This window comes from Aplysia californica, unplaced genomic scaffold, assembly GCF_000002075.1.
Source record: "Aplysia californica isolate F4 #8 unplaced genomic scaffold, AplCal3.0 scaffold00188, whole genome shotgun sequence".
In the NCBI taxonomy this organism is placed as follows: Eukaryota; Metazoa; Mollusca; class Gastropoda; order Aplysiida; family Aplysiidae; genus Aplysia; species Aplysia californica.
The window spans coordinates 373655-391496 of record NW_004797458.1 but is presented as its reverse complement, the minus strand read 5'-3'; the positions used below and the strand labels follow the sequence as shown (position 1 = coordinate 391496).

The 17842-nt window shown below is 40.6% G+C and overlaps 1 protein-coding gene across 1 annotated transcript in view; it reads right to left on the bottom strand.

The window, feature by feature from the left end:
- Positions 1 to 17814, bottom strand: part of LOC101847493 (integrator complex subunit 5) — a 34893-nt gene extending 17079 nt beyond the window's left edge. Inside the window, exons 1-16 of the mRNA XM_005098648.3 lie at positions 17608 to 17814; positions 14156 to 14363; positions 13296 to 13396; positions 12818 to 12972; positions 11201 to 11293; positions 10535 to 10748; positions 9688 to 9805; positions 8666 to 8741; positions 7719 to 7810; positions 6798 to 6856; positions 4837 to 4976; positions 4302 to 4410; positions 3355 to 3584; positions 1848 to 2053; positions 922 to 1040; positions 268 to 486 (exon numbers count right to left, since the gene is read on the bottom strand). Coding sequence (XP_005098705.1) covers positions 268 to 486; positions 922 to 1040; positions 1848 to 2053; positions 3355 to 3584; positions 4302 to 4410; positions 4837 to 4976; positions 6798 to 6856; positions 7719 to 7810; positions 8666 to 8741; positions 9688 to 9805; positions 10535 to 10748; positions 11201 to 11293; positions 12818 to 12972; positions 13296 to 13396; positions 14156 to 14363; positions 17608 to 17646 — 2178 coding nt within the window. The 5' untranslated portion in view covers positions 17647 to 17814. The remainder of the gene's footprint in view (positions 1 to 267; positions 487 to 921; positions 1041 to 1847; positions 2054 to 3354; positions 3585 to 4301; positions 4411 to 4836; positions 4977 to 6797; positions 6857 to 7718; positions 7811 to 8665; positions 8742 to 9687; positions 9806 to 10534; positions 10749 to 11200; positions 11294 to 12817; positions 12973 to 13295; positions 13397 to 14155; positions 14364 to 17607) is intronic.
- Between the last annotated feature and the right edge of the window lie 28 nt (positions 17815 to 17842).

Here is a 17842-nt window from a genome sequence, read left to right as displayed (position 1 = left end):
TAGAACAAAAGCAAAATAGGATGTCAAATGTATTTATTGGGGGTGGGGGGGGGGGAGCATTTTTGCCAGTTTGTACACTTAGCACCAGAGATAAACAATAAAATCTACTATAATTTTTCTGCTCTTTCTTGGAATTATATTCTCTCTACTCAGTTGCATTTAAAACTCAGATGCTCCCAACTTATATCTCAGCATATCATGAGCACACACACACACACACACACACACACACACAAGTCACCACCCCCCCACCCCACCCCCACTAACCTTTGGCACCACTTTCCCAGCACTGTGTGCCTTGACCGACTGTCGTATGATGCCGCCGTGGTACACGCTTGAGTGGAAGCGAGGCCTTGCGATGGACAGGCTCTGCTGGCGGTTTTCCTCCATCAGAGACACGTTGTCGTTGACCGAGGCCACTGCTGGGGTAGACGCCGAAGCAAACGTGGACGGAGACCAGCGACCACCAAAGAGGTGGATGTGTTCCTGGGGTGAGGTAAAGAAACGCAATGAGTTGAAGAGTCAAAATGACTCCGAAATATAAATGTGTCATCTCTTCTAATGAATTTGAGCAGCAGGATCTAAAAAAAAAACAACCAACATCTCTTCTAAGAAAATAGGAAAAACACAATCATACACGTTTTAGGAACAAATGTTCTCTTCTCCATGAAAATGTACAGTAAAATCAAATGCATTTAAGAAGTTCCATGGCTCTTCTAACAAAAATTTGAAGAATAAAATCAAATGTGTCTAGAAATTAACTATTTTCCTCTATGAGAGGGGAGAAAGAGAGAGGGTTGGGTGAGAGAGAGAGAGAGAGAGAGAGAGAGAGAGAGAGAGAGAGAGAGAGAGAGAAAGAGAGAGAGAGAGAAAGAGAGAGAGAGAGAAAGAGGGAGGGATGGAGGGAGAGGAAGAACTCACCTTCTGCACTACAGCCTCTACCAAATAGTGTATGAGAAGACTGCGTGTGGAGGGGAGACGACTCAGTTGCTCGATGCACGACATACACAGCTGTGTCATCCTCGCCGACTTGATGTGCTCTGGCAAGAAACAAAAGTCACAAAATTCCACACTTACGCCATTCAAGGTAAAATGAGATAATTCTTGGGTCCCATGTCCACAGAAATACTGCTGTGCCTTTTTCAACTTACGATATGTGAAGTGTGCTGGCAAAATGAGTTATTTCTCTGATTTCAGCGTAATGGAAATAGAAACACCAACTTTACAGATGGAGTTTGGACAGCTTGTAATTATGGAATACTAAAGTAAAAGACACGGTAGACTTGAACAAAATCCAGAAATTGAAATAAATCTATTAATCTGACCCCAGTATCGAGTTTTGGCCAATATATCCATTCTTGGATTGCGAAAAGAAACTCATTTTGTCAGCTTGCCTCACATATTTATATATACATGACACACTTTCCAACAAACTAAGTGCCTGTGGTGTAGTGGTTAGGCAAACAGATGACTTTGGTTTGAATCCTTCCAGTGGATGCAATTTTATCAAGCATCGCCAGTCTGCTGAGATACTCTCTCCCATTTAGTCAGGGTTGGCCCTGACAGGCAGTAGGCAGGCTCAAAGTCGTCCTCCCCTAAATGATCCAAATAGTGTCAACGAGGACATAAATCATTACAATTTCTTTCCTGTAAGGTGGTTTTTCAAAACATAGTTGTGACCAGATTATAAGGTCCAATGTCCAAAAACATCCCACCCCAACTCCCCTCAAGAAAAACAGGTCAAGATTTTCAAAATTTTTTGACAATGGAAACCATATAAATAATTATCCAGTATAAAAATACCAACAAAAAAGCCATCCACATCTTACTCTTATTCTTGACCGTACCAGTGGTTTGAGAACGTTGGTGTAGGGAAGCAAAGAAAGCCAAGGTCACTGCGCCACATAGCTGGGTCAGCAAGGTCACACTGAGGTCGTCGGGGAAGCCAACCATGTCAATGAGTCTGAGCGCACTCAGAGAGACAGCCGGGTGGGGCGACAATAGGAAGTCGCACATGGCAGCGTGTCTTGTACGCAGGCACTCGATGATAGTGCTGGTGGTGGGGGGGATAGAGACAAATCATAAGTCAAGTTAGAAAGCCAAGTGGTAAAAATCCAGGGGTCCATATGTGAGGCATCATGGTGAAATCAGGCGCTCGTCAAAATAATGAAATCCGAGAAATCCGTATTTTGCGACCAGTTAGGAAATTTTTTTCAGAATTTTTGTTTTTTGGCTCAACACCTTGTACGTCCATTCAAAAACACTTTTATGTGTGGATTTTATGGAAAATCATTGATTAAAGGTACAAAAAATGTAAATTTACAGTTTCCAAGGACTCTTAAGCGATGGAGGTCACATAACTATGGCGGCCATTTTCTCACTAATTTTACTTCTGGAACAAGGCGACCCCACCTCCTTCAATCGCAAATATCTCAACTTCTATTCAAGCTAAATGGATATTTGGTTCATCGAAAGCAAGGCAAAGGAACAACTTTTAAGATGATACCAATAACTCCATATTCCCAAAAATTTACGAGCGCCTGATTCCACTGTGCTGTGACACATACAATATCATTTCTGTAATTTATCATTGTCGCATTTTAAAATACAAGGTTTTCAGGAGTAGCAAATAACTTTTATTTCGGGCATGACATTATCCAGGGATGGAAGCTGATCAGTCCAAAATTTACTGAACTTTTCGCAGGCTTAAGAGATTTGGAAGAATACACTTATTCCATTGTAGATTAGTACACACAGTAGAATGACTCACCACTGAAAGCAGCAAATCAAAATTACGGAAATTTGTGGAAAATTTCCATCTCTGATTATCTAGATTTAAGTACAAAACCTTTAATTCATCTAAATCGCTTTCTATTTAAAGAAGAGGAGTGAGATCAGGACCAATCGACGCCCCTCATCAAACTATACAAAATAGGCCTACTTGATTTTCATTTTGTCAAAATTTCGACATATAACTCCCCAAACAACTTAAGCTCAAGAACGCCCCGTAAGGGATTTGAACCACCACTGTAACCACAGTCTGCATTAGAGTCTAGTACGACGCCGACAGACTTGACAATGCACTTAATCCAGGTTCAACAGTTCTATGTACATTCATGAATGACACAACAAGTCAGCCCCCTGCCCTTCCCTTAACATACACGTTAATCTTTCTTTTTAATTTAGTCTCAATTCCAAAATGTTAAAAACAAAAAATAACAAACAAATAAACTTGATTCCCCCCTCAGCAGCTCAATTTAACATCTGGTTCAAAACTCCCACATTACCGCCACCTGTGACAAACACTTGAGCCGGCAGTGTTCCCACCCCCCCTCCTGCATCCGATGGACCTACCTGCTGGAGAGGAGCTTCCGTTTCACCTTGGAGCTCTCCACAATGACAACTCTCTCCAGATTTTTAAGCGCTGTCAGAGTCATCGATGAGGGGCTGGCCCCTGAGTGACCAGCCGATGGTCCAGCCGAGCTGGGCGACTCCAGGCGAGAGAAGACGCGAACCAGAGCGCTCTGGGCGATGCCCGGCATGCCTAGCTCTACACCCTGCTTCAGCCGATAAAACACACCTAGCTGAGAAGGAGGGAGAGATAAGTATTTGGATAAGGATTGTTGTTGCCAGGCTTTGACAAAAACTGCATACACAATATGTCACTTCAGTTCAGAAGTAGAAAGGACATTGCCTAGGTTCCCAACTATTCCACTCCATTCTCTCAACAATGATATCCAACACACACAAAAAAAAGTATAAATATGTCACTCACTACATAGACCTAAGGGAGGGGGAGGTTTGTAAATAGATTAAAAGGAACATGATGGTGAGTTTTAGCAACGACTGCATACAGTATGCACCACATCCCCCAAAAGAGCATCCTCCACTATATTCCCATACATCATAATTTGAAGAGAAGTAGAAAAAACTGGAAACACAATGTTTATCTACTATCAACATGGGACAGAGATATCACATATTAAACATGATTAAATTAAATTAATTTATGTACCACATCTTCCTAAAGTGATTCTATGCACTAAACATTTTTTCCTAACAACAACAAAGTGATGACATTATAATTGCATATTGCCCAACAAAGCAATCATACAACCCCCCTCATATTTTTCTCTTTCTCTCTCTCACACATTCCATTATGTAGAATGAACTTCAAGGAAATTTTTATTTTCCTGAAGACCAGCTAAAACAGAAATCTCGGAGCCTACATCAAGCCTGCCAAGCCTAAAGTTCTTCCTCTTAAAAAGTCTTAACTCCACAAACAGACCAGTGGTACCCACCTGCTGCGGGGTTCGAGCCTGGAACAAGATGGAGGTCAACACGTTAGCCGCACAACTCTCCCCAGCCTGAAGGGCAGTGAAGGTCAACAGCTTCTGTAGCCACGGTACCCTGGAAGAAAACACAAAGTATGGTGAGCTGAGACTATTAATAATAATAATGATGATGATGATAATAATAACAATAGCAATACTAATAATGGTAAGCGCTGCTCTGATAGAATTGGTGCTATATTGGTTAACATCTTCTGTCCTGCGATGGTTAAGTAGGCCAATGAGGGCCAGATATGAATAATAACAATTTCACCATCATAACTGATGAGGACAATTTGTTCCGTCTCCAAAACATTCGTTCTTTAAAAAAAAGTTTTTCCTCTAACACAAGATCTGCCACTACCTACAAGCAACAAGATCTGCCACTACCTACAAAAAACAGCCTTGAGGTACTTTTAAAGATGTCGCCAGCAACAAAGTTGAGGACATTTCACTTTGAATCTCAAACAGATAAGCGACCCACTTTAAAGAACCACCACTGTACCTCTTTCCTTCACTGGAGAGCAACATGCTGGTCAAACGGTCAGTCTGTGAGGCCAGGCCTGCCAGGAGAGGGATGTCGGTCGGTGAGCTGTCCATCTTTCTGGACAGGACGCCACGCTGAAGCTCAAACAGCAGAATGTGCTGCCCATCAAGGTGGAGATATGAGAAAGTATGAATTCAATGTAAGTAAGAGTTCTAGTCTTAGTAAAAGTTTTACGGCATTTGCAACACAATAAGGTCATATAAGTGCCGAAGATTAAGAGGCGTTACAAGAGAGTAACTAACACAAAAAGGAGGGGAGATAGAGATGATAGATTTTTTATAGGAAAGAAAGAGAAAACCACATCAGAGCCAACCACCAACAAGTAAGAGTTTACAACACTTGCAACACAAAAAGGTCATATAAGCGTCAAAGGTTAGAGACATTACTAGAGAGTCACATACAAAGAAAAGAAGAAGGAAAGATAAGAACAACAGATATTTGATAGGAAAGAAAAAGGAACAAACCACACCCCACCACAGCACCCACTTACCATTAAGCATTAGCAGCGACTATGTGTTCAAGAACAAACAATACTTTTACTGTGAATGTACATCACTGTGTTAGTTCACCACTCCTCTCAACACTGTTAAGTTATTTTTTGGTACCTAAATACTAATAGAATCTCAATGAACCATTTAACTTTATTGTGGTTGTATCCCTTTGACCATTGGTCACCCGAATTGTCTGCTATAAGCAATCAGCCGAAACACGCTGACATGACCTACTTTTTACGTAAACAAGAAACAGAGAGCTGCTGGAAGCTCCTTTCACTACCAACGAAGCGATAGGGATTATTGATTCAGGAAACTGCAATGCTCCTGGTAATGTCACTATTCTTATAGATAATATCACTAAGTATTACTTGTTTGAAACCATTCTAATTGACTACAATCAATTCTGAGATCCAGGAGCTTAGCTCATAAAGATAAGTTTTTTTCTCTGTTTACATTTTTTTTTTAAATTTCACTTAAAACATAATTTTTTAAAAAGTTTTTGTAAAAATAAATACATTTTATGTAAGTATACATGACGATCTTACTTTGTGTCAACTTTTATACCTGTACAGTTGATAGGTTTATCACACAGATTTTTTAAAAATAGGTAAGAATCGTGCGTTTTCAGGGAAAATTTTGGTGAAAAACTTGCATTGTCAATGAGTTAAGAGAAACAACCTTTTTTTTTTTCTTTTTCAGGTGACTGTTTGGGCTGTCGCCCCTTTGCCCTCAGAACAGTTGTTGCTCCTTTGGGCTGTTAACCGTTTCAGCTGTCGCCCGTTTAGGCTATTTGCCCCTAGTCCTCAGAAGGGCTGTCGCACTTAGACCTCAGAAGCCTCATTAGGCTGTCGCCCCTTTGGGCTGTTGACCCTAGTCCTCAGAAGGGCTGTCGTTCCTTTGGGTTTTTGCTTCTAGCCCTTTTAACCCACCTTTCTCCCTTTTATTCAACATCTGTCTGTGACAGGTCCCAGCTAAGTGAATGGCCAGCCATGGAAACTCCCTGAACTACCAAAGTCATAGTATACACAGAGTCAACGTGACAACAGCCGAAGAACAGCAACAGAGAACAGAAGCAGGAGGATCAAAGAACAGAAGAGATACCGTCAACTATCAGGGATATGAGAGAGAGTGAAATGTGTGCACATCAGCTCTTACGTTTTCAACTTTGAGGAAGAAATAAAGACATTTAAATTGTGACATCACGGCCACTCTGAGAGGATAAAAGTGGGAAAGAGTGAGACTCAGAAAGAGGAAGAATGAGAAAAAAAGACAACAATGAAAACCTCAAAAACAACATATCTTCAACTAGGCACTCAGAACTTTTCAATCAAGAGCCACTGATGAAAAATGTAAGTACAGCACATACATTCGTACACACACACACTTATAACAGTCTCACAGCCACACATATCACACTCAACTCACCATGATCTCCACACAGGTGTCCCTCACTTCTTCCTGGGCCACCTCACCTTGACCCACACCTGTATGGACAAAAACAAAGATAATGTAGTCCTGACCCTAGGAAACTTACTCTGTACATTGTTGAATACATCTTATCCTACCAAGAATTTAGACCACAGCTTTTTCAACCTTTTCTTCAAACCCTTTACTTCTAAGCACTTTTCAAAAATAAAATTTGAAAATCTATTACCACTCCACTTTTATTCCTTGGTTTCGTTCACTTAAAGAAATTTTTTTTGCATGGGTATAACACCCAATTAGATTTTTTTAAATTTGTCATTTTGAAGCCAGAACTCTTGGCTCAGAGCGAAATTTCTTTTTAATGCGGAACTTTTTATGTCCCCATTGGCACAATTGAGATCATATATAAGGCAGGCTTCTACCCTTCTTGTAAGGGCCACAGAGAAGGACACAGCGTCCTGGCAGAAAAACCAATCCCACATGGGAATCAAACTACATTCTTCAGTGTACCACAGAGAAGCAACGAACCACAACACTACAGACTCCATTGCTCAGTGCGAATTGGAAGAGTAAAGAAGAAAGACGGCAAAGACAATACACCACAATAAACATCATACTTCCATATCAGAGCAGAGACATCCACGTTATCCCAAACCCACAAATAATACCCATTTTGTGTAGCAATTCTATTTCGCATTTATCATATAGAACAGAAATTCGAAAAGGCAATCTGACTCAACAGGCAAATTCTATGATCATACAACAGATTCAAACTCTTTCACCCTTGTTAGATGATCTGATACAGGAATTTACCTTTTTAAACTCTATTTACAGGGATGAATGACAGTGAGTGTACAACACAGTAACATGACAATGCAAATAGGACTAGACTCAAGAGTTAATAAACACTCTCACACAAACCTTGTGGAGCTGCGGTGCAGATGATGAAGTTGATGATGTCATAGGCCCCGCTATTGCTCTTGGCGATAAGGTGAACCACCAGGTTCAGGAAGCTGGAAAACACCAGAATTATTTTGAAACACAACACAGATCCCCCAACGAAGAGTGGCACTGTGTTTCTCCCGTTTGACATGGAAAAAGTAAGATATCCCTCAAACCTTGCATATGCCAGTGCTTTTAGACACTTATACAAAATTCAACAATTACAGGTTGTACAGGTTGCAATTCATATGTGACAGTCCAAACAATGTAAAGAGGAAATATGTGATCATGGAGCATAATATGTACTAATCTATCCCAAACCTGCCAAATACCAGTGTCTGTGGTGTAATATAGTACCGGCACACAGTATATAACAAAATCAATAGCTCATTCTATTTAGATTACCTTCTTAAAAATCTCAAAAGTGCTAGTGGGATCATCACCTATATCATAACAAGATAGATTCTATTTTGAGGGAGTGAAGTATCATGTATACCAAAAGTAGGAGCAAAGACAGCTTGCTCTAAAGAAATATCTTTTCGAGAAACAAAATGAAATGTACTTATCAGTGTCAGTAGCAACATGACAATTGTATTACAATACTAAGATTGACAGGACATTTTCTACAGAGAACAAAACATCTTGTATACAAATTTGCAAACACCTCAGCTGTTCACCTAGCATGCTTGGGAATGATGGGGAAGATATTCCACTGAATATTTCTATCTTTCAACTATGGCCAACCTTACACAGCCTGGATAGGCCAACATAAATAACTCAAAACATTAGTTAAGTTTGTAACTCTAAGTCATTGATAAGAAAGGTTGGCAGAGCTCATCTCCTGAATGATCAAAATTGGTTTGGTTGACAAAAAATGTAATTTTTTTTTAAATGTTTAAAGAAAACATGTAGAATAACAAAAGCACCTATTATACTCAGCCGGGGCGGCATGTTTCCATCGCGTGAACTGTCGGTGCAGCTGGTTCAGCACTGGTGGTTTCACTGAAACAATAAAAATGTTCCTGATATAGAATGATAAAACTTGCTCCTGAAAGCAAAACTAAGTGTTGTGTTTTTACGTTTACATTACTGAAAATGAACGTGAAACAGAGCAAGCGCATGTTATGTGCATGTATGTGTGTGAGCGTAAATGTGTGCATCCATGCAGGAGCATGTATGTGTATACGTGTGAATAATTTCTGCTGTAAATATACATGTTTTACAACTCCTCGCTGCTATTTCTGCAGACCCAAAACCCCTTTTAACACACGCATGGAACACTGCTGCTTTTCATTTTTCTTATTATATCACATTACAAACAATCAAAAAAAGAGGAAGAAAAAGAGCACAAAGAACAGTCAGATCAGCTGGTTGGCCGCTTAGAGTAATGGTTCATCGTTACCGTTGACTGAGATTAATCATCTATCTAAGATTAGAACTATGACATGAGCTGGTTCCTCAACATCAGTTGGGACCAATGGGGATTTAAAAGGACTGAAAAATCATACAAAAAAACCTGTGAGTGAGCATTACAAAAAACCCCCCCAGCATATTAGTTCTTCAAGGCGCAATATAAAACATCTAGTTTCAGTCCGAGTTTTACAGCACTTGGAATACAAAAAGGTCAAATATGTGTGCTGAAGATTATTAATACTACTGGAGAGTAACATACAACGAAAAAATGGAAGAGTGAGAAATAAGGACGATAGATGTTTGACAGGCAAAAAGGAGGCAAACCACACCAGAGCACCCACTAACCACCCACTAAAATACATATCCACCAATATGTGGTAACTGAACCAGAAATAATTCTTATAAGAGTGGAGCGCTGAAAAAAAAGGAAAATTCCCACGTCTGAAGAATGTTTGGACCAATGAATCAAAACAATTTTTAAAAATGAATTCAACACCGATGGTATGGGAGGGGCAACAGACAAAAAAGCACCTACAGGCAGCGACGAGATCCGTCGTGAGAATGCGCAGTAACATGTCCGACATGGAGGCCAGCTGGAGCAGGAACGGCAGTGTGGTCACTTTGTTGCTGACAGAGTCTGATCGGACACTTGCCTGTGAAGGAAACAGTCAACAATAAGATGAGATGCAGTTTACAGTGAGTCAAACTTGGTAGGCTTAAATGGCAGCCCTTTCGTCTGGAAACAGATAACAAACACAGAGATACTGAAAAAAGAAGTAAGAGGGAGAAAAACAAAACCAGACAACCAACGAACTGTCTATAGAAAAGAAAAACACACAAAAAGATGAAATTGAAAAACAACTTAATTTATTCCTTGTCTCTGAGTATTCTGACACAGGCTCACTAGTGGCACTGAAGAGTTGAAAAGGAATCACTTATCTTTTCTTCAGTCTCAAAAAAGACCAAGGGGCAGAAGTTCACAGCAAGTCAGCACGACAACAGTCACATGTCACAAATAACAGACCAGAAAACAAATTTCAGTGGACAATGACTATTGCGTCATAAAGCTACAGGTTTGACCACTGGTCAGATGGACTTATAAAGTTCTGGGACAACAATAAGAGTGTGAGGAATTCTGCTACTTGTAACCTTTGCTTTTTAAAAAAAGAAAGGCAAGTCTTTATCACACTAGCAATTTCTCATAAAAGTTTCTTTCTTTTGACATTTTATAACAAATGGCAGTGCTAATGACTACAAAAGAGATTCAATTTCATTTTTCGAACATCTGAACAAATTGGTGAACCCATTTCGTAGACAATGAACATGGGAACAAAAAAGAAAAAGAAAAACTGTTGAAAATAAAATTTCCTCAAACCACTAACCTCAAACAAAGACATGAGAGCCTTCCGTATATCCTGGCTGTGCTTCGAGGCCAAATGTCCCAGAATCCCCACCACGGACGCCATCTTGGGTACCTTATTGCGCCCCCCTCCACCACCGCCCATGTCTTTATCCTGCCCATCCACACCACTGCTGCAGAAATCTTTGAGGCCACAGTTGAGGACACGAGTGATGATGGTGCGAGGGAAACAAGACCTGTCAAACGGGAACAGCTTTGTGCAACAACACATTACAGTGGCAGAACTCTTTGGACAAAATGTTGTGGCCGGAATAAAATTTCTCAAATTCAGTACTGAAGCCACACAACCCTGCCAAATGCCTGTTTCTCTCTCAGACCATACTCTTAATAAATTTGCTCTTAGGGACTGTGTCCAACTCCCTAGGTTGACAGTGTACATAAACTGTATGAACTTCTGTACAAAAATAAGTTTTAAAAGATGTCTCTTAAAGATTGTAAAAAATAAATAAAGGTGTACATGATGTACCCAGAATCTTATCCAATTTTTACACTCAGTTAATTCTGTCCATATGGAAACCAGAGAAAAGATAGACGAGATAGAAACAAGCGAACCACAATATAAAAACACATGAACAAAATGTCGTTACGAGTTCGACATGCTTACAAAAAAAGAACGAGAGAGACTTACCCAATGTGAGCGACCACCCAGTCAAAGTGTGGAGAGTACCTCACCGAGGCCTCCAGCAGGGCATCCACACACATGTCAGGAGCTCCACCCACCCTGGGGAGAGAGGAACAGGAAAAAGATCAGTAGTGAGACTTCTTCCTTTTTCCAACTAAGAGGCTATCAAATGTGAGGCGAGCTGACAAAATGAGTTACTTCTCGCAGTCCACAAACGGAGATATTGTCCAAAAATTGACACTAGGGTCAAATTTGTTGATTTTCTATTGATGCCATATTCTTTAAGTTTAACGTACCTTTTATTTCATACTTATACATTGTAAAAACTTCACCTATAAGTGTGATGTATCTATTTCCTTAAGGCCTGAATCCGATAAATAACTCATTTTGTCAGCATGCTTCACAAAAAAATATTTTAATAGATGCTTTTCTACAGTGTGTAGAAAAAATCAGAAAAAGCAAGATAACCGATCTGAGGAGAAAGAAAAAAAAAAGACGGCACAAACTTTTGTCTGTGCATCTACAATTACGGCTTCTTGGTTTACACAGCTGTAGGCAGAAGACTCCTTAAGAACAACAACGGCTAGTGCTCCTGCACAGTATGTACACTGCCCCTCCAGAAGGCAATGTCAAGAAAACCTCATAACATGTCAGATCAAATAATATATCAAAGCAGGGACTCGGGGAGATGGAGGCGTGTTGTGGCAAGGAGTGCGGCACCAACAGATGAATACAGCCATGGTAGTAGGTAGGTGACAGGTGATCTAGAATTGAGACACTAGATCCAAAGACAAAGGACCATAAACATCTGGAAAAATTATGAAAGCATTTACACAACTAACAAATCTTTGTATGACACACACAGCAGCAACACACATTGCAGTGATCTGGATACACACCAGTATCGAGAGGAAAAGTGATCCATGACAAAAATAGTGTCGAGAATAACATTATCAAACACAAGCCCATTGCCCGCCCTAAACATCACTTTCATAGCAACAAAATACTCATGAGCAATCCCAATCAACCTCTGTGCTGGAGAGCACACCATACACAATAATAACAACAACAACAACAAAAAGAAAAAAAAAAACTTATGGCATCAAAATCCTCCCCCCATCCCCCTGATTACTCAATGCTTGCGAAGCACTCACTGGTGAGTGATCTCAATGTGCATGAAGAAGATACACCACCCACAACAACACAAACTGCACCAATCTCCTTTCCAGCTCAAAATATTACTTTGTCACTCACAAGACACAAAAATACAAAGAGAGCATATATTGAGTGGAGATGCACTTCACTCCACAACAATACCAACTTTATAATAATAATATAATAGCATTTATATAGCGCAAATCCCCGCTCAACAGCAAGCTCTATGCCCTTCAAAATCTATACTATCACCCCAGCAGACCTGAGAGCATTCTGAAACAACTTCAACTTCCTGGAAAGCATACAGTGCGAGCAGCTATTTATAGGCGCTAAAACATTAACATACTGAAAAGATCTTTCCCTGTCTATGGCCGCGTACCCATTCCCACCTTCATCACACTCATAAAAATCCCCTCCTCTTCACCCCCCCAATCCCCACCATCCCCCTCACAGACACACATTACTCACATTGCGGCAAAACACTCTGTGGTGATCTCAATCAGCATCTGCGCTGGGGGACATGCCATCCACATCTGCAGCACCTCATTAAGCGATGTAGCGTGCTGGATGCCACGTTTGGCAGCGTACTTGCTGCTGATCTGACCCAAGAGCGACAAGGCCCACTGGGGAAAAATAATAAAATGAACATATTCAGAAAAAAGTAGAATTACTGTCTGTTCATGAAAAGTTAGTTTGTCAACAAAATTTTGCAGGGATTTAGAGGACAGAAGGACATAAAGCCTGATATTCAAATACATTCCTCTTGCTCTTACTACTAGTGGGAAGAAAAAGCAACAACTATACAGCTTATACTCTAATGTATTCCAATATTACAAACGGAAAAATACTTGGGGGGGGGAGAGATTACAACTTGAGAACTTTAGTCTACATTATTCGCATCAATATAGTCAGAAATCTATCGTCTACAACAAGAGGCACAGCTCACCGAAGACACAACGGGTGCCCATGCCTCAGGGTTGGACTTGATGAAGCTGAGTAAGACACCGGTCACATCCTGCAAGGCTGACATGTGCACTGATTCTGGCTCTGTGGATGGTACAACAAAAGTGCCAGTCAAATTATTGTCAATATTACAATAAGTCAATATGAACATTACACCAGGGGGACACGTTTTGTTAACATATATATTACAATCATACCCAATAAAAACATATGAATGCATTTTACATAAAATTCCTCATCATAAACATTTACATGGCAACTCCAAACTTAACATTTCGCTACCTTAGTTACAAAGTTCTTTCTGACATTTTTGTCCGTTTCGTATTACTTAGATCATGAGGTCAGAAACCAAATATTCTATCTGCTCTATCAAAATCATAGAGGATTATTCCGTGTCATTTTCAAGATATAGGCTATTCAAAGAATAGCATTAAAAAAATGCAACTCAAAATTGTTAAAGTCAAAATTCCTCAAAATTAGATACTGAGCAGAAAGATAGAACTTTGTAATTCTAATTCTAGGGTAGCGATTTAGTTGGATTTCTACCATTGTATATTTACAGAAATTAAATTAAAAGAGAGTTTTGTGTCCTGTAAGGTAAGCTGACTGATCCTATATAAGGTTCCATTATTCTATCAATTCTTTTCTCTGCCGGTAGTGTCTCTGGTATGCACAGACCAACTATCAATGACAACAATGTAGACAGTAGTCGGTCTTTGTATGCAACAGAAGAGAGTGTGAGTCCGAAAGTTACTACTTCCTAAAAAGGAAAAAAAAAACACCAAAAAAACAGCATCGCAGACTAAAAAATAAAGCTTCAATTGAACAACTCAATCGTCATACCCTTCATATTGCCACCAGCACCATCCTGGAAACTCAAGAATGTGTTGATCGCATCATCAAAAGACATAGCATAGTGCTCCAACACTGCATGTCGGGCCACTGGAACAGCCCTCAGTAGGAACAGTGCTGAGCTGGACAAGGCATCGATGCTGACAGGTCCAGACCCAGTGGAGCCTTGTAGAAAGAGGTTCACTTGCCGACGTATATCCTGCAACACATAGTCAGATTGCACATGTTACAAATCTTTTAACACACATAGATCTATATGTGTGAACTGTCCTACTAACAGCAGATTATAATGTCAGGTCACTACAAAATTAAATGGTACTGTCAATTGCCACTGAGTGAACTTTCGCTTACCCACGCCTCTCTGTCCGTGCGTGTGAGTGTGTGGGTCTCTCTCTTTCCCTAACCCACGTCCCCTGGATTTATGTTCCCTGATATATGAATTTCTGCTTGAGTTTGTGTGTGTTTATGGCATACTTCTAGAATTGCCTGAGTTTGTTCTACACCGAAGCGTAGGCTAAGGCTTGCCTTAGAAGTATCATTCAAAACACGCCAAGTTGGTAGCTATGTTCGTCCAATGAAATTCTAGTAGAGAACAAATTGACCCACATAGACATGAGGAGCTCGAAAGGATAGCCATGAAACAAGACTTCCATTTTACTATTACTGTACAAAATCTTTCAAATGAGCTTGAATTTATGCAAAATGACATTACCTGATAAAAATAAGTTTTTATAGTTTTTAATACCATTGTGCAGGTAAAAAGAAGAATTTGAGTGCAAAATATTCGGAAATTGACCTGTACTATTTCCTTTCGAACTCAGGAATGTGTGTAACTACTCCTTATGACTTATCAACACATGAAGCTACAGTGAGCACCTAGCACACCTCTGTGGCTGGCCCAAATATAGATGAGTTCCGCCATCTATCTTTGTCATCTTCCGTGGGTTCCCCCAAGACTCTTGGGTTTCCCTCACCAGTAACTGTTGACTAGATCTCTCCGTGTTCGTTTCTTTTGTATTAATAATTTGTGTTATCTTTTTTGACAATGACAATCTTTATTCATCTCTCTGGGAGAAATTTGTCTTGGTCGTTAACAATGGCAGTAGACGTTACAAAAATTAGACTTAAAGGTGCACTCACACAAACGCACAACAAGACAGGACATTAGGCCAAGTAAACACATGTCTCACAGGCTGGGACAACCCGCTCCGTAAAACATTCTTCTCTATCTCTCTGTTTCATTTGTAGCCCTGTGTGTTCAGTAACCTCACTGCAGTTGGTACGAATGAATTTCTATATCTGTCTGTTCTTGCTTTTTTTGGAAATGTATCGTTTACTGCGGGTCGATTTTATAAACAATCTCAGAAATTCTCGTTCCACAAATTTACCTTCTCTTCTCAAAGTGGTACACGAACACAAACATACACACACACACACAAGCGCGTGCGCACACACAGCCCAAGCAGTCGGCGATGAAACCAAGTGTTAGTGACGTGGCCCAACACGGGCCAAGCAGCAAAAGGGGCCCACCACGGAGAGATGTAGTCAACTGGCAAGGGAAGCCCCGGAAGATGACAAATATAGATGGCGGAAATACATCATCTATATTTAGGCCAACTGAGTGTCTACGTACACAGTAACTGGGCACCTAGCCTCAGTGTTTACGTGCACGGTAACTGGCAACCGGGCACGTAGTCTCAGTGTCGCGTACATGGTAACAGGCACTTCAGAACTCCAAGTTCAGTTTTTGTCATCTGGTGTTGCCTTCATCCCCACCCCTCCCAGGACTGTACCTTTTAAAAAAATCAATAATCCCCCCCATTCCGGAGCCCTAAATACTTCGCAGCCCACAGACTTTGAATGAACTTGGTGACCCCAACCAGTACTCACAATGTGATGCGCACGCACAGGTTCACTCACTGGTCACGATTGTGAGCCCGACAAGATGCTTGTATGACTTTCTTTCAAGTGACAGCACAGGACAAATATTGATTTATTTTCATTCTGGTTACCATGTTTGTAGATACTGAGACTACGTGCCCGGTTACTGTGTACGTAGATACTGAGACTAGGTGAGACTAGGTGCCCGGTTACCGTGTATGTAGATACTGAGACTACGTGCCCGGTTACTGTGCATGTAGACACTCCGTTAGGCCAATGCAATGACAGAGGCAGAGGTGTGCTGGGTGCTTGCTGTAGCTTCATGTCATATCAACTTATGAGAAACGAGGGGGTTAGAAAACTAGGTCTAGATCTAGATCTAGATTAACCCTGGAAGCGCGCAGGCCCTATATAAAGGGCGTGAGCCGGGCTACCCGGGAAGCGCGCACTCCCTATATATAGGGCTGACCTACTTCGACTAGGAAGCGCGCAGGCCTAGGCGATTATATGACCGTCTAGGCGCAGGCCCTATATAAAGGGCATAGACGCTGACCCTTTTCAATGGAAAATTCCAGTGTTCCTTATTGCATTATATGGAAAATGACGTAGTCAATTACAGGCCAAAGTTATAAATAGTGACCAATGACTTTGCAAGTTATCTTGACCTCGTAGAGCGTCTCTTGGCCGAGATATCGATCAATAAAGTGACGCAGTCCCGCTGAGCGACTACACGCTATGTGTTATCACTTGTTTCGCCGTGCTGATGTACTAATTGTTGAGTCTATCGCATTCTCGGCATTGTGTGTATTTATTTGATCGCTGATCATTTTTGAATGGCTCATTCTATCAGCTTAAACTTAAAGAAAATATATGCTTTTATATGCTTTTTATCATCCGTTGAGCCGTAAATGGTAATTTTTCAGTAGCAGGTATACATTTCGGGTATCTCAGCTGTTTCCCCCCCGCCAAACCCCCATGTTTACAACTGACCGGCCGTGGCGGCGGGGCATTTTTGGCAGGTTACTTCCGGTGAAACGCTGAGCGCTTCTAGGGTTAAGCACAGTCTGTTAATTTCACTTTTATTGTTTTTCACACAAGTCCATCTATAACTTATTCATGATGTGTTCGTAACACAGAATAGAAAGCTGGCTAAGCTAAGGCTAAAGATAGATCTAGACTAGATCTAGAGCGATGTTTTCAGACTTGACACCGCTTCACTCGGAGGCAATTGACGCTAGATCTACCTTTTTTGATGAAAATTAATTTACATCTAGATGATCTAGATTTAATCTAGATCTAGATTCTAGATCTAGAATATATCAAGATATAGATATCTAGATTCTAGACTCAAGATGTAAATTAGAAGATCTAAACACGCCAAATCTGCAGCAAGTACGCTGCCAATCAAGAAGCTGTTCACTGTTCAGTGCAAAAGAGAAAACGAAGTCTAGATTCTAGATCTAGATCTATTCTTTTTTATGTATGCTTCATCAGCTGATCTTACATGAAAGTGAAATGAACAATACTTTAAGCAACACACAACAGTGAAAACCATCACTTACCCCCGGCCCGGCATTCAGATCAGAGATGACCGACGCCATCTTGGAAACTGACAGTGGATTTGTTGACTAGATTTATGCCCCTTTCCTGTCAGAAAACGTTTAAAAAATTAGCTAGGGGCCTATAGGGCCTCGCCTCCTTCTTCTTCTTCTTCTTCTTCTTCTTCTTCTTCTTCTTCTTCTTCTTCTTCTTCTTCTTCTTCTTCTTCTTCTTCTTCTTCTTCTTCTTCTTCTTCTC